Source organism: Uloborus diversus, chromosome 8 (genome assembly GCF_026930045.1).
Source record: "Uloborus diversus isolate 005 chromosome 8, Udiv.v.3.1, whole genome shotgun sequence".
Taxonomy (NCBI): Eukaryota; Metazoa; Arthropoda; class Arachnida; order Araneae; family Uloboridae; genus Uloborus; species Uloborus diversus.
In genome coordinates, this window is record NC_072738.1 from 44,296,983 (window position 1) to 44,321,056 (window position 24,074).

At 34.3% G+C, this 24,074-nt stretch overlaps 1 protein-coding gene across 1 annotated transcript in view; it reads right to left on the reverse strand.

The window, feature by feature from the left end:
- Positions 1 to 1,569: 1,569 nt before the first annotated feature.
- LOC129227380 (uncharacterized) overlaps positions 1,570 to 24,074 on the reverse strand; it is a 38,744-nt gene continuing 16,239 nt past the window's right edge. Inside the window, exon 3 of the mRNA XM_054861930.1 lies at positions 1,570 to 2,833. Within this exon, the coding sequence (XP_054717905.1) occupies positions 1,613 to 2,833 (1,221 nt within the window). The 3' untranslated portion in view covers positions 1,570 to 1,612. The remainder of the gene's footprint in view (positions 2,834 to 24,074) is intronic.

Below are 24,074 nucleotides of genomic sequence, written 5' to 3' on the forward strand. Positions count from 1 at the left end.
CCCGAAGAGCAAGGGCAAAGAGTAATCTTATACGCCAATTTTATTTTTTTTACAATTTTTTCACTTAAGCGGAAAAAATAGTTTTTATGTATTTTAGTCTCTTTTTCTCCAAATAGTCGTCGTTTTTTGCAATTTCTTGCAAAATAGTTGTGATGGCTTTTATTTTGGCTTTAATAGTCGCCATAGTCGCCTTTGCTTCAAAATAGCAGCTTTTTTAATCTACAGTGGCAGCCCTGCTCGTTTCATCGCTCTTGTCAGGAGGCAGCAAAAACGCGTGATACGAAAACGCTATACAACCAAGGTCAATTTAAAGTTTTTTTAAATATCAGCTTTGCTATTTAAACATACTAAGTAGTGTTTTAGGTGCAATGTTTTATTACAGCCCTGTAATAATAAAACTAAAGCACTTCTACAATCCAAGATTCCGCTAGAACTATTAAGTAAAGCAAACATCCGCTAACTTAGCAAAGTATGTAGGCATCAACGTAATTCATTTCTTTCTAGCTGTTTTCAACATTACTCCAACACGAATAACTAACAATTTGAACCCAATCCCCCTGTTGCCAGTTATTCGATCGAAATGAAAAAATGGCTTTTATTACAATGTCCAGGGATAATTTCCGTTAATAAATTCTGGCTATCCGTATTAAAGTCTCTGCTTTTAGGTATCTAGCTCACATAAAAGCAGTCGACCGTTGAGCTTTTCGGAAATAAAAAGAGCATCATTAATGTAATGGAATGTACTAAAATGGTCAGTAAATGGCTAGTTCCATTAGTCCGATGTTTAATATCGCAGCTCTACTCCACTTTCTCGGTTTCTGGCTAGTAAGTTCTTGATTTTTTTCTTTCTTTTTTTTTTTTTTTTTGGTGAGAAAAACCGGAAAAGATACTTTAATACGCTCTTTCCTGACTGTATATTAAATTTTTAATGGCACAAAACTGTTAGTTTGTAACAAAGTTCTAAATTACAGTTTTATGATCAAGCACTATATTGTGAAAATACTATTACCACTGTACGGAACTTATGGTAAGCAAGAACGGAGTAAGGAATTAGAGAAACGATATTTACGAAATTTTTAAGCCCCGTCAACATGGCACAGTACATGCGCTATGATACAGTACATTCCTATACAGAACCTAAGCTAATATAAAGAGCATTGGAGCTCTGGCAAAAATTATTTAGTAATAGCAATAAAAAACATAAATAAATTTAAAAAATACTACTTCTAATAATAAAACGTCTAAAATAAAATTAAATATCATTACTTACGCACCTTAAATATATTTTGAAGCCACCATTGCACCTAATGTTTCAAATGGTAGCGCCCGTTTTGTTCACCATAGCGTCCTGAATAACACAGGTTTGTTACATTCAGTTTTAACAGTACATCCACCTGACTATGTTTATAACATTTCAGCAAAAAATAAATAAATAAACAAATAAAAATAAAATAAATATGTAAAAGAATTGCAGCATAAACAAATAGAATTCTTTCTAAAAAGAGTTTGGGGATGAAGGAACTCAATGAAATGCTTAAAAATTGGAAAATCTGACTTTTAACAACATCATAAATTTAAAAAATATACATTTATTTATTCAAGCACAGAAATGTTACACAAAAACATTTTTCATCACAGTCAAAAATGTGAACAATAATATGGAAAGTAGTAAGGAAGATGGCACTTGCAATGACGCTCCTGAAGTAATCCCTTCATTTTCCCCCTCAATGCTCAAATCGTACACCGCAACGTATTCCTCCCCAGACGAAAAAAATCCTAGCATAAAAGGGCCCGTAGGCAACACTAGCCTCTTTCTGTTCGAAACTTCTGGAACTCCATGTTTCACAGCCTCATCGATCGGCACATCTTTTTGCAACACATCGCAAGAAACAGTCCACGCTTGAAATCCTCTTTCAGCAGTTGTATCCAGACTGAACATTCGACAGGCTGACTGTTCTTCTGGAATTCTGTGCTTAAACGTATGCAAGAAGGAAGCATTCAGTGCGGACCATATCACGTCAGTATCACTTTCTGAAAGATCTAGTTTGTCACCGCCCGCGGTATAGTTCTTCGAAAATAAACTAACGTCAGCCAACACGATTACTAGTTCCTGGCCTATTTTTGAAAACTCGGAGGACGTGCTATCTTTGAAGAACGAAATTCTTCCTTTAACTTTCAAGTTGTGATAGTCATCGACTAAAAGCGTTTTCTTTAGAAGCACAGCTGTCTTGACGAATTTTCCGAACACAATAGTATCGTTGCTAATGTACGTGAAAGTTTCACATGGGTCTCCTTGGCCTTTGGTAACTGTCATCCAGCGGTCCTCTTTGGCGATTGGATATGCAACTGGAGTATTTATGACGTCATTTTTTACTCTTTTAAATTCGCCATTGATAGGTTCTGGTACGTCATAATACACTTTTTCCTTTGGAAAAGCAGTCCTTATTCGCAGCAGGTCTTCTATCTCTAAAGGATCCGATGCACCACTCCAGACTGTCAAAGTACTTCCTGGGACAACACCCAGTAACCATTGCAGCTGTTTAATTGATCTTGAAGCGAAAATAGCTCTAACAGGGAAAGTGTAATTTGGAGAAAGGTTAATGTATCCATGGCATCGAATGACGTCAGCCATTTGTCTTACGTGCTTCCACTGATATTCCCAGATAGTTTGAGAAATTGCAGAATTCAGAAAAGTTGTCCAACCTATCGACAAAACTGCTGTTGGAAAGTATTGATGGCAAAGGGATAAGAAGTGTTCTGGTTGAACTGGCTTGGTTGTTGCAGCAACAGGACCAGATAAAATGTCCGCATTCAACCAGAGAGAGAAGTTAAGCTGCAAGAAAAGCAAAATAAACTTGATTTATAGTGATCTCTTACATACAACGAAAACATTTATACAGCATAACTATAATTTTTGAAAGGTTTCCATGCTGTTAGCTAACGTATTTTAATTAGGTTATATTCTAGAGCTCAGCTCCACTACGACTCAGTTAAAATAGAAATTTCAACTGTGTTGCTCTTATGCGAAGATAAAATTTTAAGTTATAGCTAGTTTTTTTTATACTTGTGAGAGTGAAAAATTCACTAACATTATTTTTAACCACATGTTACCGACAATATGAGAAATTTAGCATTTTGTGGAATACATTAGAATTCTTACACACTGCTTTTCAAACCAAGCATTTTGATTCTTACTATTCTTTAAATTTTATTTCTAATAGCACGATTACAGAACAACATCAGCAACATGTACAAAAAACCCTTAGAGAGCAAAAAATTAAAATACAGAACAAGAAAAGTTGCAGTTGCGGTAGTACACATCCAAGGGCTTTTCAATTGGGGAAAATCTAACATTGTAGCGTCAAAATGCAGTGATTAGAATCTGTGTAGAAGCTACAGTGATGGTAAAAAAAGAATTGCATCACCCTCGCCGCAAAAGAGAGGAATATCATCCCGACTGCATTCAACACAGTCAAGCATCCCGTATCCCAGATGATTTGAGGATGTTTTTCTGCTCAAGGAGTTGGTGGGATTCACTTTGTGCAAGGAACAGTAAACGCTCAGGTGTATATTGGCGTTTTGGAGGAGAAATTGCTTGCTATATACTATTCGGGATCACTTTACTTCAGTTCCAAACGTCATTTTCCAGGATGATTCTGCTCCGTGCCATAGGGCAAAACTGGTAAGTAACAATTTAAAAACCTTTATCCTGTCATTAGACTTAAATTGACAGGGGGTTAAGTAATTTTTATTCTCTAAACTCACACGCAGGTTCAGAAATGGAAAAATGAGCATGGGGTTAGCAGTTTGCCTTGGCCCGGAAACAGCCCCGATCTACGTAAACAATTATCGGATTCCTGTTGTTAAATGTTAATTCATAAGTTTTGCAGAATTTCACATACATTCATCGTCAATCGGTCGACCAAAACTTCTCACATAATCCCATTGTTGTGAAAATGCGAGGGTGATGCAATTTTTTTTACCAGCACTGTATAGTCTCCCAGCAGCAGTCTACGAGAGCGTTTGGTTAAAGCTTGGCTACGGGTGAAACGGTCACCATCCTTTAACAAGATTCCCAAGTTACAAGAACTTCGCATAAAACTTCAAACTATGCGAAAACGGGGCAAGTGTATCGTGAGACTGTCATAGTCAATCGTGAGCTTAAACTTGTCCATCATTATACGTCAAAGTCATTTTAAGACTAGAGATAATTGGTTTTTCCAAGAACTTAGAATTGTTACTTGTTTAAACTCCTCTTTCATGGTATCTTCTAACCTCTCATTTACAAAATACGAGATTTCACATCTAATAGTCAGTGACACAAATGTACGTGTTACGGTCAAAGCCCGAAATCGGTCAAAATAAGTCGAGTATGATTCTTAATACGAACACGTAGGGCCAATTCGGGAATTTGCAAAAATTGGAAATTGCAATCTGTTAGTTGAATGGCAGATTTTTTTATGGTTTGGACGGTAGTTTGTGAAATGGCATGAGAAAATTTCACAAGCTGTCACAAACTGAAATGTAATCAAAGTCGAAGGAAAAGTTTTTCACTTTTCCTTCGACTTTGATTACATTTGATTAAATTGTGTCACGAGCAAATTTTTATGCTCTGTAAACTTTTATATTATACTAGCATTCCCGTACCCGGCATTGCTCGGGTAATGAAATTAGCAGGGGTTAACAGTGCTTGGTGCACCTAGCTTCGAAAATCCCCTATAATAATTACTTATTACCTATAACTTTTTCTAATTTGGGGAGGATCCCGGGGCCCCTGGACTCCTTACATATATGCCTTTGTCCTTAAACGATCTTTAACTGTTATTAACGATCCTTTTAAAGTATTGATTATCTTTGCAAACACAGGCCATCCACATTTTATTGATATACCTATGTTTAAGCAAGAACTTCTTTGTATACAACGTTTTTAGTTTTTTTTTTCTTTTCTGGTGCTAAAATTATTAAGCTGCTTGATGAACTGACTTTGGAGTAAGTTACATAAAATTGGCCGTGTTGAAAAAAAGTCTCCTCTTAAATCGGTCCCTGCTACTTTTAATGTCTGTCCTTGTGACTTATTAACGGTTATTGCAAAGCAAACTTTTACAGGAAACTGCACTCTTCTAAATTCAAAAGGATAATCCGCCTGTGATGATGTTCTTAAAAACTTCGTTTCTAGTTTTGAAAAAATGAAAACAATAGACAGAAATATTATGATTTGACTTGAGAAAAGCCTCGAAGAACCACGTGAGAAACAAAAACAATATCAAATTTATAGTTCGCTATCGACCAAAAGTTGAGATGAAGTACTGAATAATGATTTGAATGGAGGAAAGCCTTCGAAAATAAGGGATTTAAATTTCAATAACAGGTTTTAATTTCGCAGAAATTAAGAGGTTTTAATTAATTTCTCCCGAACTAATTGAGATTTCGAAAAATCCTTTCTTAGTGGTTACTTTCGTAATCATGCGGACATGCCTGCCAAATTTCAAGTCTGAAGCTTCAGCGATTTCGGCTGTGCGTTGATATATATATATATATATATATATATATATATATATATATATATATGTTATCTCAGGACATTGATTTTTATATATTAAGATTTTAACATGAAACATTTTCGTGAAAATTGAAGACTCCAAATCATTACTATTTTCGAATACTACAATCTACTATTATAGTTATCGCTGTAGCATCATCTCTATTGTGTTTTATTAGTAAACGTGCTTATCAAAAGAAAATATCATTAAAATAAAAATAAATAATTTTAGTGTAATTTATTTGTGGCTTCACAGAAGAAAATATGCATAAAATATTTAATCGTTTTGAAAGCTACTTTATTTGTGCTTCTAGTAATACAAAGCAACCCACTGTTCTAAAATCAAAAGCAAATGCGTATTTTCACAGCAAACTTTTGCCTTCTCGGAATTTACTACCTGTCACAGAAGAAAAAGTTCCTTTCCTCTTTTTCTGGACCGATTCCAGATCGTGCACATTGAAAGATTTTACAACAAACCTCCGGGGAATTTATTGTTTTGAAAGATTCTTTAAATGACTATCTGAGAAGCTACATCTGGGAGGAGATTCTCTCAGCATTTTATCCTTTTTGATTGAAGTTAAAGTGGAGGCGAAAACTGAGCTTGCTCGCGAGAAAAGAAGGGTTGCCAGGTTTCTGTTAAATTTACTTGTAGTGATGTTTTCTGGGTGACAAGTGTGAAATATTTGGAGACGAAATTCTGGATTCATGAAATGAAATATGTCAGAGTTTACAAGAATTTTCTTCTTCTACATGAGGTTGACTTTAGAACAGTGGTTTATCCGCAAAGAATTTATATTTCAAAAGATAACACCTGCATAAAACAATAAACTGTGAGGCAGTATTAAAATTTAATATATTTATATTAAAATTCACTAATATTTTTATTAACTTTAGGAGCTTCTACAAAATTTTTTTTCCATCTAAATTATTAAATAAATAAATAACGTTAAAAGCATTCTTCCTTGTTTTTTATGTTCACCATATATGTTTGCCTCACAGTAATTATAATAGCTGTTTAATATATTACGTATGGCAATATCGGTCACCCATTAGAGGTACTGTTTGCGTACCCGGACCAGCCGGTTATGATTTCATACCGATGCAGGCCACGTTATTTGGGCGATCAAGGGGGGAGGAATCCATTGCCCCTCCCTTTGGATTTTAGACACACACTGTAAAAAAATTCCGAAACGTTTCTGGTTACTTTCGAGGAACGTCTCAGGATTTCACACGTTTTCACCTATTTCCCCGTAAAAACAAGCATCTTCACAAAAACGTTTCCTGAATCACTACAAGTTGCACGCGTGCAGACTTTTCACTGTTATGGAAAATATTTTTAGCAACCAGTTTAATGATTGAATGAGCGTGTTTATTATGTGTATCAGCATAAGGTCGCTTACGGCTTGTCCAAATTGACTAAGCTTCTAATGAGAGCAACAAAAATCAATGGATAGATACAGTTTCGCAAGGCAGGAATTGCAGGCAAGAGATATAATTGGTTCCTTCTTGAATAGTTTTGGCCGTGGTCGCTCTGATTTTTATGGAGCCTTCTTGGTAAATCAGGAAGGTTCTAATCAATAACACTAAACCTACGGAATTTTTTGGAAGGTTCTAGAGATACGGCTTGCTTTAACAGAGGATATTTCGCATTTCTTCAGAAAGTTTCAAGGTTAATTTCAGAAAGGTTATTGACTTTTAGCGGAAAACGTTCCTGTTTTTTCCAAGATAAGTTACTGGAAGAAATTGGGCACATCAGCTGCCTATTATTTTCCAGGAACGTTTCTGAATCGTTTTTACAGTGCATAATATAACTATGCATTTTGCATATATTTTGATGTTTGTTTTTCTATAAAATACATGGAATATATACACCTTGTCAACTCCCACCCTCCCCCAGGCAATTTTGAAATGACAGGCCTTTACCGATATGTTCAGAGTGATGGGAACCGACAGTATTGGCAATCCAAGGTGTTTGCTCAACTGGCATTAGGTCGATTGCTGCTCATTGCACTAATTTTACACTATTTTACATTTGTTACTTTCAGTAAACTGTAAATGTTTGTCTTTTTGCTGATGTATACAGCACTGATAATAAAAACCTTAGGAACGAATTACCACCCAAGTATGCAGTTTACTGGCAATTTTTCCCTTTTTACTCTGATTTTGATGATGTAGACATCTCACTGCATTCATTCTATGTTTCTTTGTCTTATTTTCTGCAGACAAACACATAAGAAAATACAGACCTGAAGTCGTCAGTTTCACAGAACGCCAATGTGATAAAAATCATGTCATGACGGGGGTTTAATCAGAAAGTTGCTGTAGTTGAAGCGATACAAAATATTTTATTTTAAGCCAAATCTCAGTATTTTGATATGAACAAATGAAAGGAAAGGTATGAAAGATGAGGCAATTTGGAACCAACTCAGTTCCAATTCAAGACCTCAAGTTGATACACCTAACTACTAGGGTAACGGCACCAGTAACAGACAATCGTAAGTTTGGATTTAAATAATGATTATTTAAGGCGGCTAAAACTGTTGTTGCTGTAGCCCATGAAAACGGTGCAACCATTTAGTGTAACAGAGTGAATTTTATAAGCCAGTTGGTATTCACAAGACAGTGGTGTAACACTGTAAAAATGATTCAGAAACGTTCCTGGAAAATAATGGGCAGCTGATGTGCCCAATTTCTGCCAGTAACATATCTTGCAAAATCCAGGAACGTTTTCCGCTAAAATTCAGTAACCATCCTGTTCTTACCCTGGAAGCCTCGTGAAAAATTCTGAAATGTTCCCGTTAAAAGGCAGTCGTGTCTATGGGAAATTAAGAGTAAACTTAGGATGGTATAGTAAAAAAAACTTAGCATCTTCCTAATTTATCAAGAAACTTCCAAGAGCATTACTGCAAAAAAGGCCAAAACTAAGCCAGAATTGCAAGTAGCGAGAATTTTACTCGTCTGCAATTCTTGCAAAGCTACGTAGTCCATACTTATTCCTTCTCTTTGAGAGCTTAACTAGCATGGAAAAGCCGTGACTGAGCTGAAACCGATGCACTTTATAATTAACTCTCAGTTAATATTTGAACTGGAAGCTAAAAATATTTTTCAAAACAGTGAAAAGTCTGCTTTTGTGTAACTTGTAGTAATTCAGGAAACTTTTTGACAATGAAACTTGATTTTTCTAGGAAGTTGATAAAAACCATTAAAATCCCGAAATGTAAACGGAAATACCCAGTAACGTTTCGGAATTTTTTTTACAGTGAACAGCCATCACGAGGTCAGCTGGTGTTTCATGTACGTAGGTCAATCAGAAAGTTAGTTGCACTACTTCGTAAATATGTTCCGTCTGAGACAAGTTTGATGAAACTCTGTGACAACACTTCAGACATGTACCTTTATCGTGATACGAAGCGGCTTTCCCAAAGCGAGTTAAGGTTTTCTGATAATCAGTCGCAAATATGTCTCGACAGCTGCAAGTAGCGTCCAAATTGGAAATGCGTGGAGTGGTTCGATGTTTGAAGGCAAAAAAAAAAAAAAAATGCAACTGCACTGAAATTTATGGGCAGTAGCATGAAGTGTTTGGTAAAACTGCAATATTATTTCAAGCTATCGTGAAATGGTGCAACATGTTTGAAAATGGACGTACAGATATTGACGAAGCTGAGCGCGAGGGAAAACCAAGTTTAGAAGGGAAGTGTGAAATCACCCTTCTTAGCCGCCTAAACCCTTCACCTCTTGACTTCCATGGTTTTTGGTACTATGAAACAAGAACTTTCAAAGCGACGATACCATTCGGATAACCAAAGGAAAGCTGCAACCCAACAATGGTTATCGGACATTGGACGGGATTTCTCTGCTGAAGGCATCGAAAAACTAGTACCCACGGCTCCACAAATGCTTAAATAATGGAAGTGGTTGAGTTAAAAAGTAGATTTTGAATGGAAATTAAGGATAACAATAAAGTTATTGTAAAATTTCAATCCTTTTTTATTTTCTTGAGCAGCGCAATTAACTTTCTGACCGATCCTCGTACATTTGAATTTAATAAGGCTTTAATCCTAAAATAATGAATTTTTGCACATCTGATGAGAAAAAGGGAATGTTGTCTATTACTCATCCTTTCCTCAACCTATCTGTTTCTGGGCATCGTCACGTTTTACTGTGACTGTTACTGGGGGTTGAACTATTTCTCGAAATTGAGCAAATAAAAATAAAATGAACTAATTTCAGAGGATCCAGAAGCATCCAAACGTTAGGTGAGATGCAGTTGCAGGAGAGAAAAAGTTTCGGAGAATTGAGTTAACCTTAGAGCGATGTCTTAAGCATGTCTGTCACTGGTGCCGTTACCCTATGCTTTCTGCATGCAGCGAAGAGTAAGTTGTGAGAATAGACTATGCATAAATTTGGCTGTAGAGGTTGAGGACTGATATTTTCTTTTATCGAAGATGCATTTTAGTATTTGGTTTAACAGAAGTAATTCCTTGAACATTGTTTGATAAATATCCTGTAAAGATTGAGGAGCAAAGGAACGCTTTGAAAAATAAAAATATACAGGGTGTTCCGTTTTAACCTGCAAGACCTTTATTTTCGCAACCGTTAGTCCGAGATGTGTACTTTCTATTGCAAAATTGTTCAAAATCAGATGCAGGGTTAAGGTATTGAAACTTTGAAGTAAAAATAAAAATGAGTCAAAAAATACAAAATTTAACTTTTTATACGGGCCCCAGGTCCTTTAACTTATGTTTAGAGAAATAATTCTGTTGAAAAATAGTTCCAACACAAAAAGTTTGAAATTTGTACGACCAATATTCACCGAGATATGAAACGCAGCATTTTGTGACTTACACCACTTTTCCCTCGCCGTCAAAGTCATCTTTTGGGGGAAAATATACTGGTTAACAAGTGTTTAAAGTTACATGGTGTGCATAGAGTGTGATTTTTCAAACTATTCGAGGTTTTTTACGAGGAAGTATACATCTAGGACTAACGGTTGCGAAAATAAAGGTCTTGCAGGTTAAAACGGAACACCCTGTATAGTTAAATGCAAAGTTTATTAAAGCAGATTTTATTTAAACGAAAAATATTTTTCTATTCAAATTTGGCCCTCTTCCTCGATAAAATACGTTTATATTCCCTCATTCGTTAAAAAATGAGAAACTTCAGACATTCCAAACATCTAACTTGTTTAGTCTTTTGCGTGCTGTCAAAACTAAATTTTAACCATCGTATATACATAAATAGAAGAGGTTGAGCGCTAATAATTTCTTTTAGACAAGAAGCATTTTAATATTTGGTTTTTATGGAGGAATTTCTTGAAAACTCTTATAAAGATGATACATAAATATAGATTGAGAAAAGAATACTTTGTGAAAAAAGAAATAAAAAGTCTGCAAAATTATATAAAAACATTTTATTTGAAAGGAAAATATATTTCGATTCTAATTTTTACACTCCTCTCCAAAGAAATATATTCCTATTCCTTCTTTCCTTTGAGAAATGAATTACTTGATAGATTCAAAAACTCATTACTTCACCTAATACGTAAGCTGAGGAAATCTAACTTCCCTTACGCAAGAAGAGACATACTTCTTTTAAAATCGACCTATGTCACTTACTTCACACAGCTTCGGAGAAGTGCCGAATTCATCTCTCCTCCCAAGCTATCCCCTTGGGAAAGTATTGTCTCGAAACCTTTTCAAAGAGTTTACTTAGAGCACGGCATTTGCGAGGAGTTATCTTCTCAGACGTTTGATATTTTAATTTAACAAGAAAGCGGGGTACAACTAAACTCGGGCAATAAAGGGACACCTGTCACACACTAGTTTACATAATTGCTTCCTCGAAATAACCAGGATAAATAAAAGGTTCGTTAAACAGAATGTTAATTAAGGAATGTAGAAAGGAGAGAAAAAATCTAAAATTAGTGTTGTACAAGTTAACTGTAGAAGTTGCTTAGAGTTAGGACTTTAAGAATAAAAATTTAGAAAACGGACTTCTACAGTTAGTGATGGGACAAAAAGATCAGGATTTTTCTGAAATTTATGTGTTGGGGGTAAAGAGAGATGAAAATAAAACTTTGCATGCGCCATGCTTCAAAGTAACACAAACATTTCGTTGACGATTATTATTTTTGATAGTTGTAAGTAAAAATATGCCTTGACTTCTTTGTTCTTTGTTTTCCATATTGAAGAAAACTTTTGAAAATAAAGCTGCAATTGCTATGTGCTTCTTCACTAGAAAATTCATCTCAGTTCAAAAGTTAAAAATTCGAAAAAAAAAGAATCAACGTGAAATTAAATGATTAAAATCTCCTAGAATTTTATTTAGTAGAACCTCGATTATCCAAAATTCTTTCAAATGGACCATCGTTTAACCGAAAAAAACGGTTTCTTTTCTTTTCTTTTCTGTCTTTTTTTTTTTTTTTTTGGTCACTGAGTAATATTGCTTTTAAGTTCAAAAGAGGCAGCAATGCTCTAGTTCTCAACTGCAACTGTTAACTACAGAAGTCATTTTCAAAATGTGTTGGGTTACCTGGGGTAAAGAGATAAATAATTTTAACATTTCCACTTAAGATCATTCTCTTTCTTTGCACGATTTGAGACACAAAATTGCGTGCCAGACTTGTGTTCACGTCCACTATTTGACAATGACTGGGTATTAAAAAAATATTTGTATCTAAGTATGTTCAAAATGAAACCGTAACTTATCTCACTCCAAAGATTTTGGAAACACCCTGTTTATTTGCACATGAGGCTAATGTAGGTAGATAAGCATACTATGCACAATCAGGTTGGAAGTTTAAGAAGTTCAACATCAACAATACTCAATGTGTGGCCCGTAGATCGCATGTGACTAGCTGAATCCTCCAAGTGTAATCTAAAGTCATTTAAAAAGGAAAACCATATAAAAAATTAAATGATGTGTGAAATGTATGTTAAATTCACACCGAAAGATTAATTTACGTTAAATTTTTATCTTCCAAAAAATAAGAACAATGCAAAAATAAGTTTGCATTTATCCCAGAGAACAGTAGTTATGGGCTAAATGGAAATATCTAAATACTCATCAAAAACAGTTAGGAAGGTGAAATTTATAGTTAAAAAATTTTGGTAACCCTTCGCACTAGTCGAAATCAATTAGTTCGCATTTGTAGACCTGCTAAAAAGGAAAATATAAAATCGATTAATCTAAAAAAATTTCAGAGATCTTGATAATTGATGAGGACCACACAACTGTTGAGAAGCACGCGGAACCGTCAAAATGTCTTCTTCATGTTACCTAGTCCTCACTCAACAACTGTTTAGTTTCAAAAATTAGGTACCTCAAGGGGGGTAAATGAGTTTGTTTGCAATTACCTCATATTTCCTGTTATCCCAACTGACCCTATGTATTTAAATCCGAAGGTAAACTTTCTTTACATTCCTGACAGCCATTCTTAAGCACTCTCCTTTATCCTGAGTTTTTCGATTTACCGAAGAAGATCCGGTCTCTATCACTGCGGTTAATCAAAGTTATACTGTATTTGTAAATTTCTAAAAAAATGGACAAATGTATGAGCTAATTGTCATCTATAACGATTAATAATAATGCAATTTCCTTCCTAAACATGGAAAGGTTGCGTGCGATCATTGTAATCAATAGTTTCATATCAATTATAGTGTATGACCGAAATTTGGATTAAAATAATTTAAGCCAAATGATTTCTCACTAGTAAACCATTTCGTTTTGTAAGAAATACATGCATTTCAAAAAAAAAAAAAAAAACTGCTGATGCTGAGTGATACATTAATGAATTATAGTAATACAAAAGAATAATTGAATCCGTTTTTGTTGAAAGGGCGTAAAAAAAAGTTGAACAATTATCGTTTACATCCCCAACAGAAATATAGCTAAAAAATATTCACGGCTGAAAAATATTCCTTGATATTTTTTCAGAAATGAAGTTCATTTCGGAGTACTGAGATATACGAAAACAATAAAAGCCGTAATTATCAGTTTCATCAAAAAGCTAACTTTCTCAAAAGGAATTGAAAGATGGATGGGAAAGACGAGATGCGTATTCTTATGATTTTTTAACTTTCAGAGTGCTTGGCATTGTGTATTTAAAAAAAAAAAGAAAAGAAAAACGTTCAGGTGAAATATTTCAAAATCCCGGTGAGGAATACGATACTAAACATGGATATACGCTTCATTAAATATTTGTTTTTGAATAACTGAAATACCTTTGTAGAGGCCTTAAAAATATACCTGGTGGATTTTTATACGCATTAGTGCGCAAAAACTAATCAAAGATTCCTTAGTTGCCTTCTTTTTAGTTTATTTTACCAATCGAGCTTCTTCTACTTCTTTTTTTTTAAAAAGAAAAGAGTTAAGAAATGTTATTTAAACATTTTTTCCCCGTTCTGCATCAATTTGCATTTTACATGCTTCCTTCCCACACACACACAACAGTTATTTTTTATTTGGCATAATAATGAAGCTTTAATTCAATATTCAGCATTTTAATTTCTAACAAATTGTACGCTTATCATATTTTTTTCCTCTCTTTGTTTCATAAATATGAAGAGGTATGGACGAAAAATGTAGGATTTACAATTAATCATAAGTTACATTACTTTTCATTAAATAGTTATTTGGTCTTATGACTGAAGTAAACATGTCACATTTAATACTCCTTCCAGCTACGGAGAAAGAAGAAAAAACGAACATTTTCAATTGGAAATAAATGGACAAACTCACAATTTTCGCACAACTTTTTCACTCGAAATTGCATTGTTTGTCGTCCATCATTTTCATTAAATTGAGCCAATCTCAAATTTCCGAGAAAATGCAGTGTTTTGAAACAATTTAAACGTATCAAATTGAAAAATCACATCACTGCCAAATGATTGCAAGTTTTTTTTATTTTTATTTTTATTTATTCATTTATATTTTTAAGGCGAAGGTGGAAGATTTCTTATTTCTCACATGGAAAAGAGTATGAAAACTGAATACCTACTAAATTAGATTATTACGGTTAACTCAAAATCACTCATATTATTTCTGATTTCTTACTATGTTAAATTAAAGCTGCTGTCATATTTCAACTCCATAATCGTTATTGCTATTGTTGTTATTATTATTATTATTATTATTGCAACTCTGAATGTGTTTTTATTATTACTCGTAATTTATCCTTAGACATCTGATTTCTTATTATTTGCGAAATTATAGCTGCTGTCCTATTTCAAATAGGCTGTTACCATTATTGTTATTACTATTAATATTAGTTTAATCCCGCAACTCTTAATTTGCTTCTGTTTTTACTGTTACTGTTCCTAAAGATTTGTAAACATAAATAATCAGTGACTATTAATTTTGGCTTACCTTTGAGCTTTTCCTAAAAGTAATCAATTTGTAAGGGTGGAGTGGGAACAGTGGGAAAGGGATAACAGTAAGACAACAGTAATATATTTCCAGCCTGGTAAAACTTTTTAAAAGTCAGATCGACATACTTTGAACAATATTACAGAAAAAAGTTTGCTTTCAAGTATTATGTAAGAAATATAACTATGTCATCATAATTTTCGGCTTACCTTTGAGCTTTTCCTAAAAGTAATCAATTTGTAAGGGTGGAGTGGGAACAGTGGGAAAGAGATAACAGTAAGACAACAGTAATATATTTCCAGCCTGGTAAAACTTTTTAAAAGTCAAATCGACATACTTTGAACAATATTACAGAAAAAAGTTTGCTTTCAAGTATTATGTAAGAAATATAACTATGTCATCATAGTTTTAACTTATTGAAGTAAAGCATCTCCTCCGTTTGTAACCTTGTTTCTAAACTATTAGTAGATAAACTTGGCATACCGGTGTTATTAATCTTAAATTAGCCTATAAACTGACGTTCATTTTAGGAGTAGAATCCTTTTGTTAATTCTCTTTGTTTGAGAATGATAACTATTGAGTTCATTTTTTGCAATGGAGGAACAGTGAGACACCATTCAGTATATATTATATTTATATATTAATAGTGGAGACATTATACATTGAATTAAATTTACTTGCAGCTAGCCTGTTGTTGCAAATAACAATACAAAAAGTTAGAAAGCCTCGCACCAACAAAATAAGGACGTTTGAATGGAATTATGACTTTTACAGCTATATTATATCTGATAAATATTTCCTTTCGTACATACTCTATTTATGTTATAAATATTTCCTTTCGTACATACTCTATTTAAGTCATTTTTTACTATTTCATTGCAATATGCTAAATAATATTTATTTACATTTCAAAATTTCATCATACTATAGACAAAAGGAAGTCAAATAAGATAGTTCAGAGATTTTCTGAAACAAACAGAAAATAAGCTGTTGAACTAGTAAACTTTTAAGGCTACAGTGAAAGCATTCCATTCATAGGGGAAAGTGTCTGTCGTTCTGTTTGCCCCCCCCCCCCCCCCAGTAACTTTTGAGTAAATAGTCCGATTTGAACAGTTTTTTTTTTTTCTTTGTTCGAAAAATCTCGGCGAGGACACCTCATTTCTATATTTCACTTTTTAATGTGAACAATTTTTCGGCTGGAAAAATTGTTCTGAAAAAAGTCTGGGCACTAGGGTGGTTCAAAAATACATGTAAAAAAAATTTCTCCTAGATAACAGGACACCCCTCAATATTTTTAGACTTGTTGATAGTAATATACTGCAAGAATTTTAGCTTCCTACTTCAACTGAAAGAGGATGCTCAACCCCTCCTCCAAACTTCATAAGTATGAAGAGGGGGGTGGAAAAAATTCATTGATCTAAAAAAAAAACAATGCTACATATTATAATATACACGAGTAATATACATTGCGATAAAATAATTATTTACAAAAACGCAGCTGAGAAAATTAAATTATTCTTAATTCGTGGCATTTTCTATAGTAAGGCTAATGTTAAATTGAGGGGTCACTGAGCACCCTCTTAAAATTTAAGTAAGAAGCTAAAACCTTTACTGCATAATACTATTAGTAAGTCTAAAAATAAAAAAAATAGGGGTGTCCTGGGCTGTAGCTGAAAAAAAAGTTTTTTAAACCACCCTACTGGGCACCATTGGCGCTAGCTTATAAATTTTACCAACAAACGATATAAACAGCCTAACAAAAAGGGTTGCCTCTAAAGAAGTTACAGCTGAAACAAAAATTTAAGTTCATATTAAACAATTAATGCTGCACACGATAAATACCAGTCGCTTCCAACGAAGTCTTTTAGATCCTCATGTATATAAGAGCCGATGATCAAGTAACGCTCCTGGCATCATCAACAATGAAACTCGCGCCACGGCATGATAATTTGATAATTTGTTTTTGTAATGTTTAATAGGCAGGGAAAAGCTTTCTTATGACACGGTTGAACTTGATTCGGTCACTTAACTATTTTGCTGTTACTGTCTGATCTCGAAAGCCGCGACTAGCACCGTTGAACGGTTCTATTTTAAAAAGGAGTGAGAGCTCGATGAAGATAATGCACCATGGTAGCATTTCTGCTTTACCGATAAGGAAGAGGAAAAAATTAAAAAAAAAAAAAAAAGAAATTAATTTGAATTCTGAAATTTTGAATTCAAATTATGTTTTTCGCAATCACGACAGGACCCTACTCATTGGACTTATTGCTACCAGAAACGACTCCTGTCCCCCCTAGCCTGCCCTTCCTTCTGGGGGTTACGTGTGTATATTTGGGTATGTGTGTGCAGGCGCACTTGCGTGCATGTGTAAGCCTGTGTGTGCATAGACATGTGTGTATGCACTTAGGCGTGTTATGTGAGTAACGGCTTGTGTGTGGGAGTGTGTATGTGCGTAACAATGCGTGTGTGTGAGCGTGCGTGTATGTAGGACATGGACGCCACCGACCAGGAAAAGCGGCTACCGGGGGACAGTCGCGCCTGTAGAGGCCGGTGGGCAGTGGTGCTGCAGAGGCCCCTGGTCCAACTGAAAAAGGAACCGGAACGCCAAGGACCGTCAATAAGCAATCGTGATTGCTCAAAAAAGCCTCTGCTCAAACCAATACCTCTAATAAACGAATCCAACGGAAAACAAAAAAAAAAAAAAAAAAAAAATCCCCTCACATGCGTTATATCTCTTCTCAATATCTCCCATATTTTGATAAGATCAGAAGCGACCTGACGCATGCGCAAATTTGAGGAAGGTTGCGGTTTAAAATATCAAACAGTACGACTGTGTCATTTCAGGGGAATGAAGAAACGAAAAAACGGTCAACAATGAACGCTACCTACTGGAGTTTAGGATTCATCCACTGGAGTTAGGGTTACAATTTCAACTATCAAAATATAGCCAAAAAGGCAATGGCTTCGTTCAAATGTAAAAGCAATTTTCACCCGTCATACCTTGACGGGCGATTTTCTAGTATATAATAAGTGCTTATTATGATGTTTAAAACGAATAAAACATATGAAAATGCAAACTAAACTTTGTGTAAAAGACTACAAGTTTTAGAAACATATAGGGAACACCTGACTGCAGTTTTTGATTGTGAAACTTTTATTTGTCAGAAACAAATTTATTTATTTAGGTTTTTTTTTTTTTTTTTTTTTTTTTTTTTTTTTGCAGAAAAATCATTTTACCCTTAATATAATTTATTCTTTTTACTTCAACTTCACTTGAGTTCTTTATATCTGCATTTTTCACTGATATTTTCCAAACTATTACTCTAGCTACACCTTTTATTATTCCTTTTTTATTCGTGCTTCTTCCTTGCAAATATCAAAAGCTAGAAGTCGCACGGGAAGTATACAGGCATTCAAAAATAATTATTATGCGTCCAAAACTGCGAAAAGGTTCTTCGCATTGAAACGCTTTCAGGAAACGATAATGTCCTTAAAATTTGAAAACCGCAGCCTTTTCAAAAACACTTTTACAAACCGGGTAAAATGCAAATGAGCGTCATCATGTTTCCAAAATTGAATAAATAAGTGAGCGGTGAACGTGAAGAAACGTCGGATTATAAAGGAAATTTGAAGCTAATGCTTTAAATTATTTTTTTTTTCCCTTAGAAGGAAAAAAAATATAAAACTCGAAATAATTTAACATTTCCTTACTTTCCATGAATTATTGATTAATATTCAGGCCTTTGCTTTGAGAAATTGATCCGTCTTACATAAATAATTGTTTTTATACAATTTTTACTTCCACTAATTATATCTTGCAAGGATAACATTTTGTTGATTAGATTCTAAGCTAGAAATATTATTAAATATAGAACAGATAAAATCTTACTTCCACGGAAAATTAATAAATCTCTCATGCCGTTGTAAGTTTATGTAAATTGGGAACATTTTTTTAAACTTTTGACATGTTAGCAAAGTTCTTAGATATCTCTTGAAAACACTGAAAATTCTTAATTTCTACTACTGAAACTTTTTGAGAAAAAGGTACATAAAATTTAGCAACTAACGTTACAGGATACCGACTCCGCTTAAAACTGGTTAACAATTAAAATCTCACTAAAAGATAAGTCTCAATTATTTCACACAGTAATTTCTTCGGTTATTTGAAACATTTGAAATAAATGTTCATTGAATCAGATAGCCGATGAATAATCATCCTTAAACCCATGTTACATTGTCATTCGTCTAAATACATTGATTATTTAAAATTAGTGTTCAACTACTTGCTAGTGACTTCAATAACTTTAATAACTTCAATGATGTGTTTCACTACAAGAAAGTCACAATATTTTCTTTGCTGGTGAACAAGAACACATTAATGTATGTTATGAGAGAATATTGCCATCAGTTACTTTTGTTATCTGGCATAAAATGGGCATTAATGGAACTGTTGCAATTCAGAAAATTGTTTCGCAAAAAACTTATTTTTCACAGGGATGTGGAATAAACCCTCGAAATCCCCAAACGTTACCTGGTAGTACTGCCAAAGACCATATAGCTTCGCATAAGACTGGACACTCCGGTAGAAATCAATGCTTTCGCGTTTTCTCCCACTTCAATGAAAGTCGTTGAGCACATAAAAAAAACTTCACAGGCGTGTTGGCGATTGAATTTTGGAGGAAAAAATGTTTTATACTGTGTGCAGCGATTAATCGCCAAGTTCAGCCACTGTGCGTCGTGCGCCGTGTGCCGTGTTTGAATCAGTTCTTCTCCCCTCCCTCTGGCGAAGGGTGGTAATTATATGGGCATTTAAGCCTCAGAGAGGGTCATTAAGAAAAAATGAAAGCAAATAAATAAGCAAAAGGAACACAGAAGTGTGTTGTATCAATAACAGACTGTTTACGAAGATGCAAAGATCTTTCTCATTTCTTTTTTTGCTGTTTTATTTACTTTTATTTTCCTTTTTTACTGCCTATTTATTTTTATTTAATTCATTGACTTTGTATTTATTTACTTTGTGAAGCGAATGCAGAGATGTATTTTCATTTTTGTCACAATTTTTTAACTTATAAATTTTATAATTTCTCTATTCACATTATAATTTTTATTTTTTTCATGTCAACAAATCTTGTATTACATTACAATTAAGTTCAAGATGTCAAACTAGCAGAAAGAAAAAGATGAAAATATAATGTATTTAAGTTAAGGAAAAAGTGTTTGAACACAACGTGGGCTTATAATCTGCCGACGGTTAGAAAAGGGTTATGATCCCCATGACTCTCCCCTCGTATCCCCCTGTTTAATACCGAATATTGATCGCGTCAGGGCCGGATTTAGAAGAGGGAAGGCGGGGCAACTGCCCCGGGGCCTCCACAGCAAAGGGGCCCCCCACAATAAAATTTTTACAAAATATCCTCTTTTTTTTTTTGGTATTTCTACAAAGAATGATTGCACAAGATAATATTATTATGGATATATCAGAAAGGGGGGGGGGGCTCCACTCCTTCGTTGTCCCGGGGCCTCGACACTTCCAAATCCGGCCCTGGATCGCGTGAATAACAAATAATTTAAAAATAGAATGGCTAAGTATTTTGTATTCAGTTCAGATAAAATTATCGACGAAACTAAAGTATTATTAATGCATATTTTTTAATTTTTCGCTAATATTTTAGGTATTTTTGATGCATATTTGTTAGAATATGTTAATGATTTTTTTAATGCATATAACACGACTTACTTCGTAAGATTCTTGTGCTTACTATTAAGAAATCGTGTTCTATTGCGTGCTTTATCTTTCCAACAGGTTTCTAAGTACAACTGGAAAAAACAATGTTTTAAATAATAATTATTTCTGAAATCCGCAGTTACATATGGTTCTTTATTTTCCTTCTATTTATGTTTAATTTCTTACATTCAGTCGAATCGGATCTTTAATCGACAACCAATTGATTTTTTTTTCTTATTCCTCCTTTCATGGCATAGAATTCAAGGATACCTTCATTATGAAGTTTAGTAACCTAATTTCGTTCTTTCATGTTATGTCCTATGACTTGGCGAAGGTTTTTCAAAAAATAAATAAAAAGTGAAACAAAATACTAATAATAATCATTAAAATTATCAAACTGCTGTTGTTATAAATCTCATTAAATTAGGATACATAAAGCAATAGAAATAGATTTTTTTCTCACTCTCCATCCATCCCAGCGCCCAAGCGTTGGTATCTGAGCCGTAGAAATGTTGCATTCTACTGTAACAGTAAACGTAGATATAATTCCTCCCTTTATTTAGCCTACCTTTCATGATTTATTTTTATTTGCAACTGTACAGTTAAGAAACTTTGTTCATCGGCTCTTTGGGACAAATGCAACACTTATACTGCTGAAAAGTATGAAACGAATCTCACAGGAATGCGTTTTTAACGAACTAATCTTGTTACAACAGGTATTTCAGCATTTTAATATTTGAATTAATTTCGAAGAAAAAAATTTCATTTTCAGGATAAAATGATAAAAAACAAAATAATAAATAAATAAAGCATATGTTATAGGAATAAATGATTCAAAAAGAACGTGAGCGAGTACTTAAATGTTTCAATTTTTTATATTATACAAAGATAAATTATTTAAAACGGTGACTACTGCTTATTCAAGGGGACTATAAATTCTATATTTACCGGATTATCAGTATTCAAATGTGTTATTCCGAACTTTATGTATTTCGCTCACTCCTAAAAGAATTTGACCATCAACCCCCCCCCCCCCTCTAGAAATCCGGAACGTTTTGTAGCGTAAAACAGAAGAAAGTTTTTCTTTTTTTTTAATTTCTCATGTCAGTAAAGGAAAAGAAACAATTTTTTTTAATTCTTAATTTTGAAACTATGAAACGAGTGAAAATTTGAAGAAACACAGAAAAAGCAATTCTAGTTCTCATTAACTACAAAGCATAATTGAAATTTAGACCCTTAAATAGGACTTTCTGCTATCTTTCCAAATTCAATTTTGGGTCGTCCAGGGTCAAGGCAGGTAGGTCCCTTATCAGTTTGGTAGACTTTCCCTCCTCCAGGAGCGTGCACAGAAATTTCGGGGCCCGTCACAAATGACTTTTTCGGGCCCCTCTCCATATTGTTTACCCGTATTTTCACCCCTAGTCATAAAAATATTGGGCCCTCTTCAGGCTCGGACCAACAGGTGTTCCTTCTCCCCCTGTGAACGCCCCTGCCTCCCCCCCCCCAAACTCTTATAAAACTTACACTGCACCGATTTCGAGCCGGGGACTCTCCAAGGACCGGGCCCCAAGTTTCTGATTAGGCTATTATCTGGTTACCAAGATGTGCCAAATTCAGCTCCTTGATACATTCTGAGTAAAAAATGTAAAAAACATGATTCTCGCGTTTTTGCAGCACATTTTTCCAAGATGATTTTTTGTGACTGATGTGTTGCTATTTTTTTTAAATCGGATTCAGTAGTTTGGAAGTTCCTCTGCTATTCCACCACATGGGATTTCAATTCGACACAGGCTCTTAACTTGACAATGTTCTTATGAGATGAGAACACCTAAGAAGTTTTTTTGTGAAGGAAGTAAATTAGTGCGGTCGACGATAAGAGTTTATAGATTCTTTTGTGTGAAGCCCAGGGTAGGAAAAACTCTTCTGCCCCTGCTTCTGCGCTGTCTTCGGCTGCGAAGGAGAAAGGACAATAATAGGAGATAACAAAGAAAAATTGGTGACAATGAGGCAGATAAGCAAAGCTGTGGACAAACGCGGGAAGATTTCACGCAAACGGCTACTGCACTTTGAAATACTGATTTACACCCTGAAGATGAACTCAATCCTTTGAAATTTGAATGCAAGGCAGTTCGGTATGGAGTTAATGTTAGCAAGCGTAAGTATAGAATTATGAAAATAGTTTTGAAAGTCTTGTGATTAAAAAGAAAAAAAAAAAGTAGGTTTCATCCACAATTACGGGGTTGCGTGACATGAAATTTTTCAAAATGTTAACTGAAATTTTAAACTTAAAAATATGTTTTTCCAAATTAGATTTATCAACAAATTAATTAACATTTACGCAATTCATGTACATACGTGTGCGTGTGTTTTCCTTTCAAATTTCACGAAATCGTAATTCTAAGCGAAGGAAATTTTTCAAATTGAAGTCGTAAAGTGCGAAAAATGCCAAAGCAAGCCATCTTTTGTAACAAAGTATAGAAATTCGAAACACTCTTCCTGGCATTCATTTGAATTTTGAGGTCTTGAATTCAAATTACGGCCGCGATAAAAACCATTAGTAGAAACAAGAAATCCAATGAGCAGGGTCTCAAACAAACCCCCACACTCCCTTAGTTCTATTTTTACTATTTTTTCTAAAAAAAAGTCTATGAAATAGTTTTAAAAAATCAAAATTTTTTTGGGAATAACGTTTTGAAATTTCCATCCCGTTCGCTGTTGCGCCCCTGGAGAGAGTTACTCCGGCCAATCCCTATTTACGCCACTGTTTACAAAGATTACTTTCACAAATTTCTCAAATGTAAATTATATTATTATACACAGGTATACCATTATTATATCAGGAAACCCATAATTTATGGAGCCGTCTCATATTTTGGCGCCCGGGATGATCCCCCCGCTTGCTCTCCTCTTCGCTGCACTATTTTGCAGAAGTTGATAAGGTTTAAAAAACTTCTCAGTCATCGACTACATTACTTAAAATTTTTTATCTCGCAAGATTTCCCTTCAATTTTCACTGTGAAGTGGGCGACAAATTCGTTAGATTGAATGAATTTACAATTATTTTTTAAATTCTCACTCCTGTTAATTTTGTACTAGGGGGCTCCACTCCCTGCTCGTTTTGTTCGCCAACCTCCGCTCGCCACTTGTGGCGCGTAACGATTGGTAATTTTAATGCTTACTCCTTGGTGTCCTCGGGACATACAGGGTTCATGATATTCTCAAGACTGGATGTTGAAAGCCCAAAGCGGAATGGCTTTCTCTGGATGTTCGATATCCAACGAGACCAGTTTCGACCTGAGACATTCCTAATCCAGAGGAGATTGGGTTAAAAGACACACAGACAAATGCGTGTTTACCTAAAAATTTATTTCTCGTTAAAAAAAAAATGTCTACAAAACTGATTCATTTTAAATCTTAATGTAACTTTCTTGAATTTTTAGATCT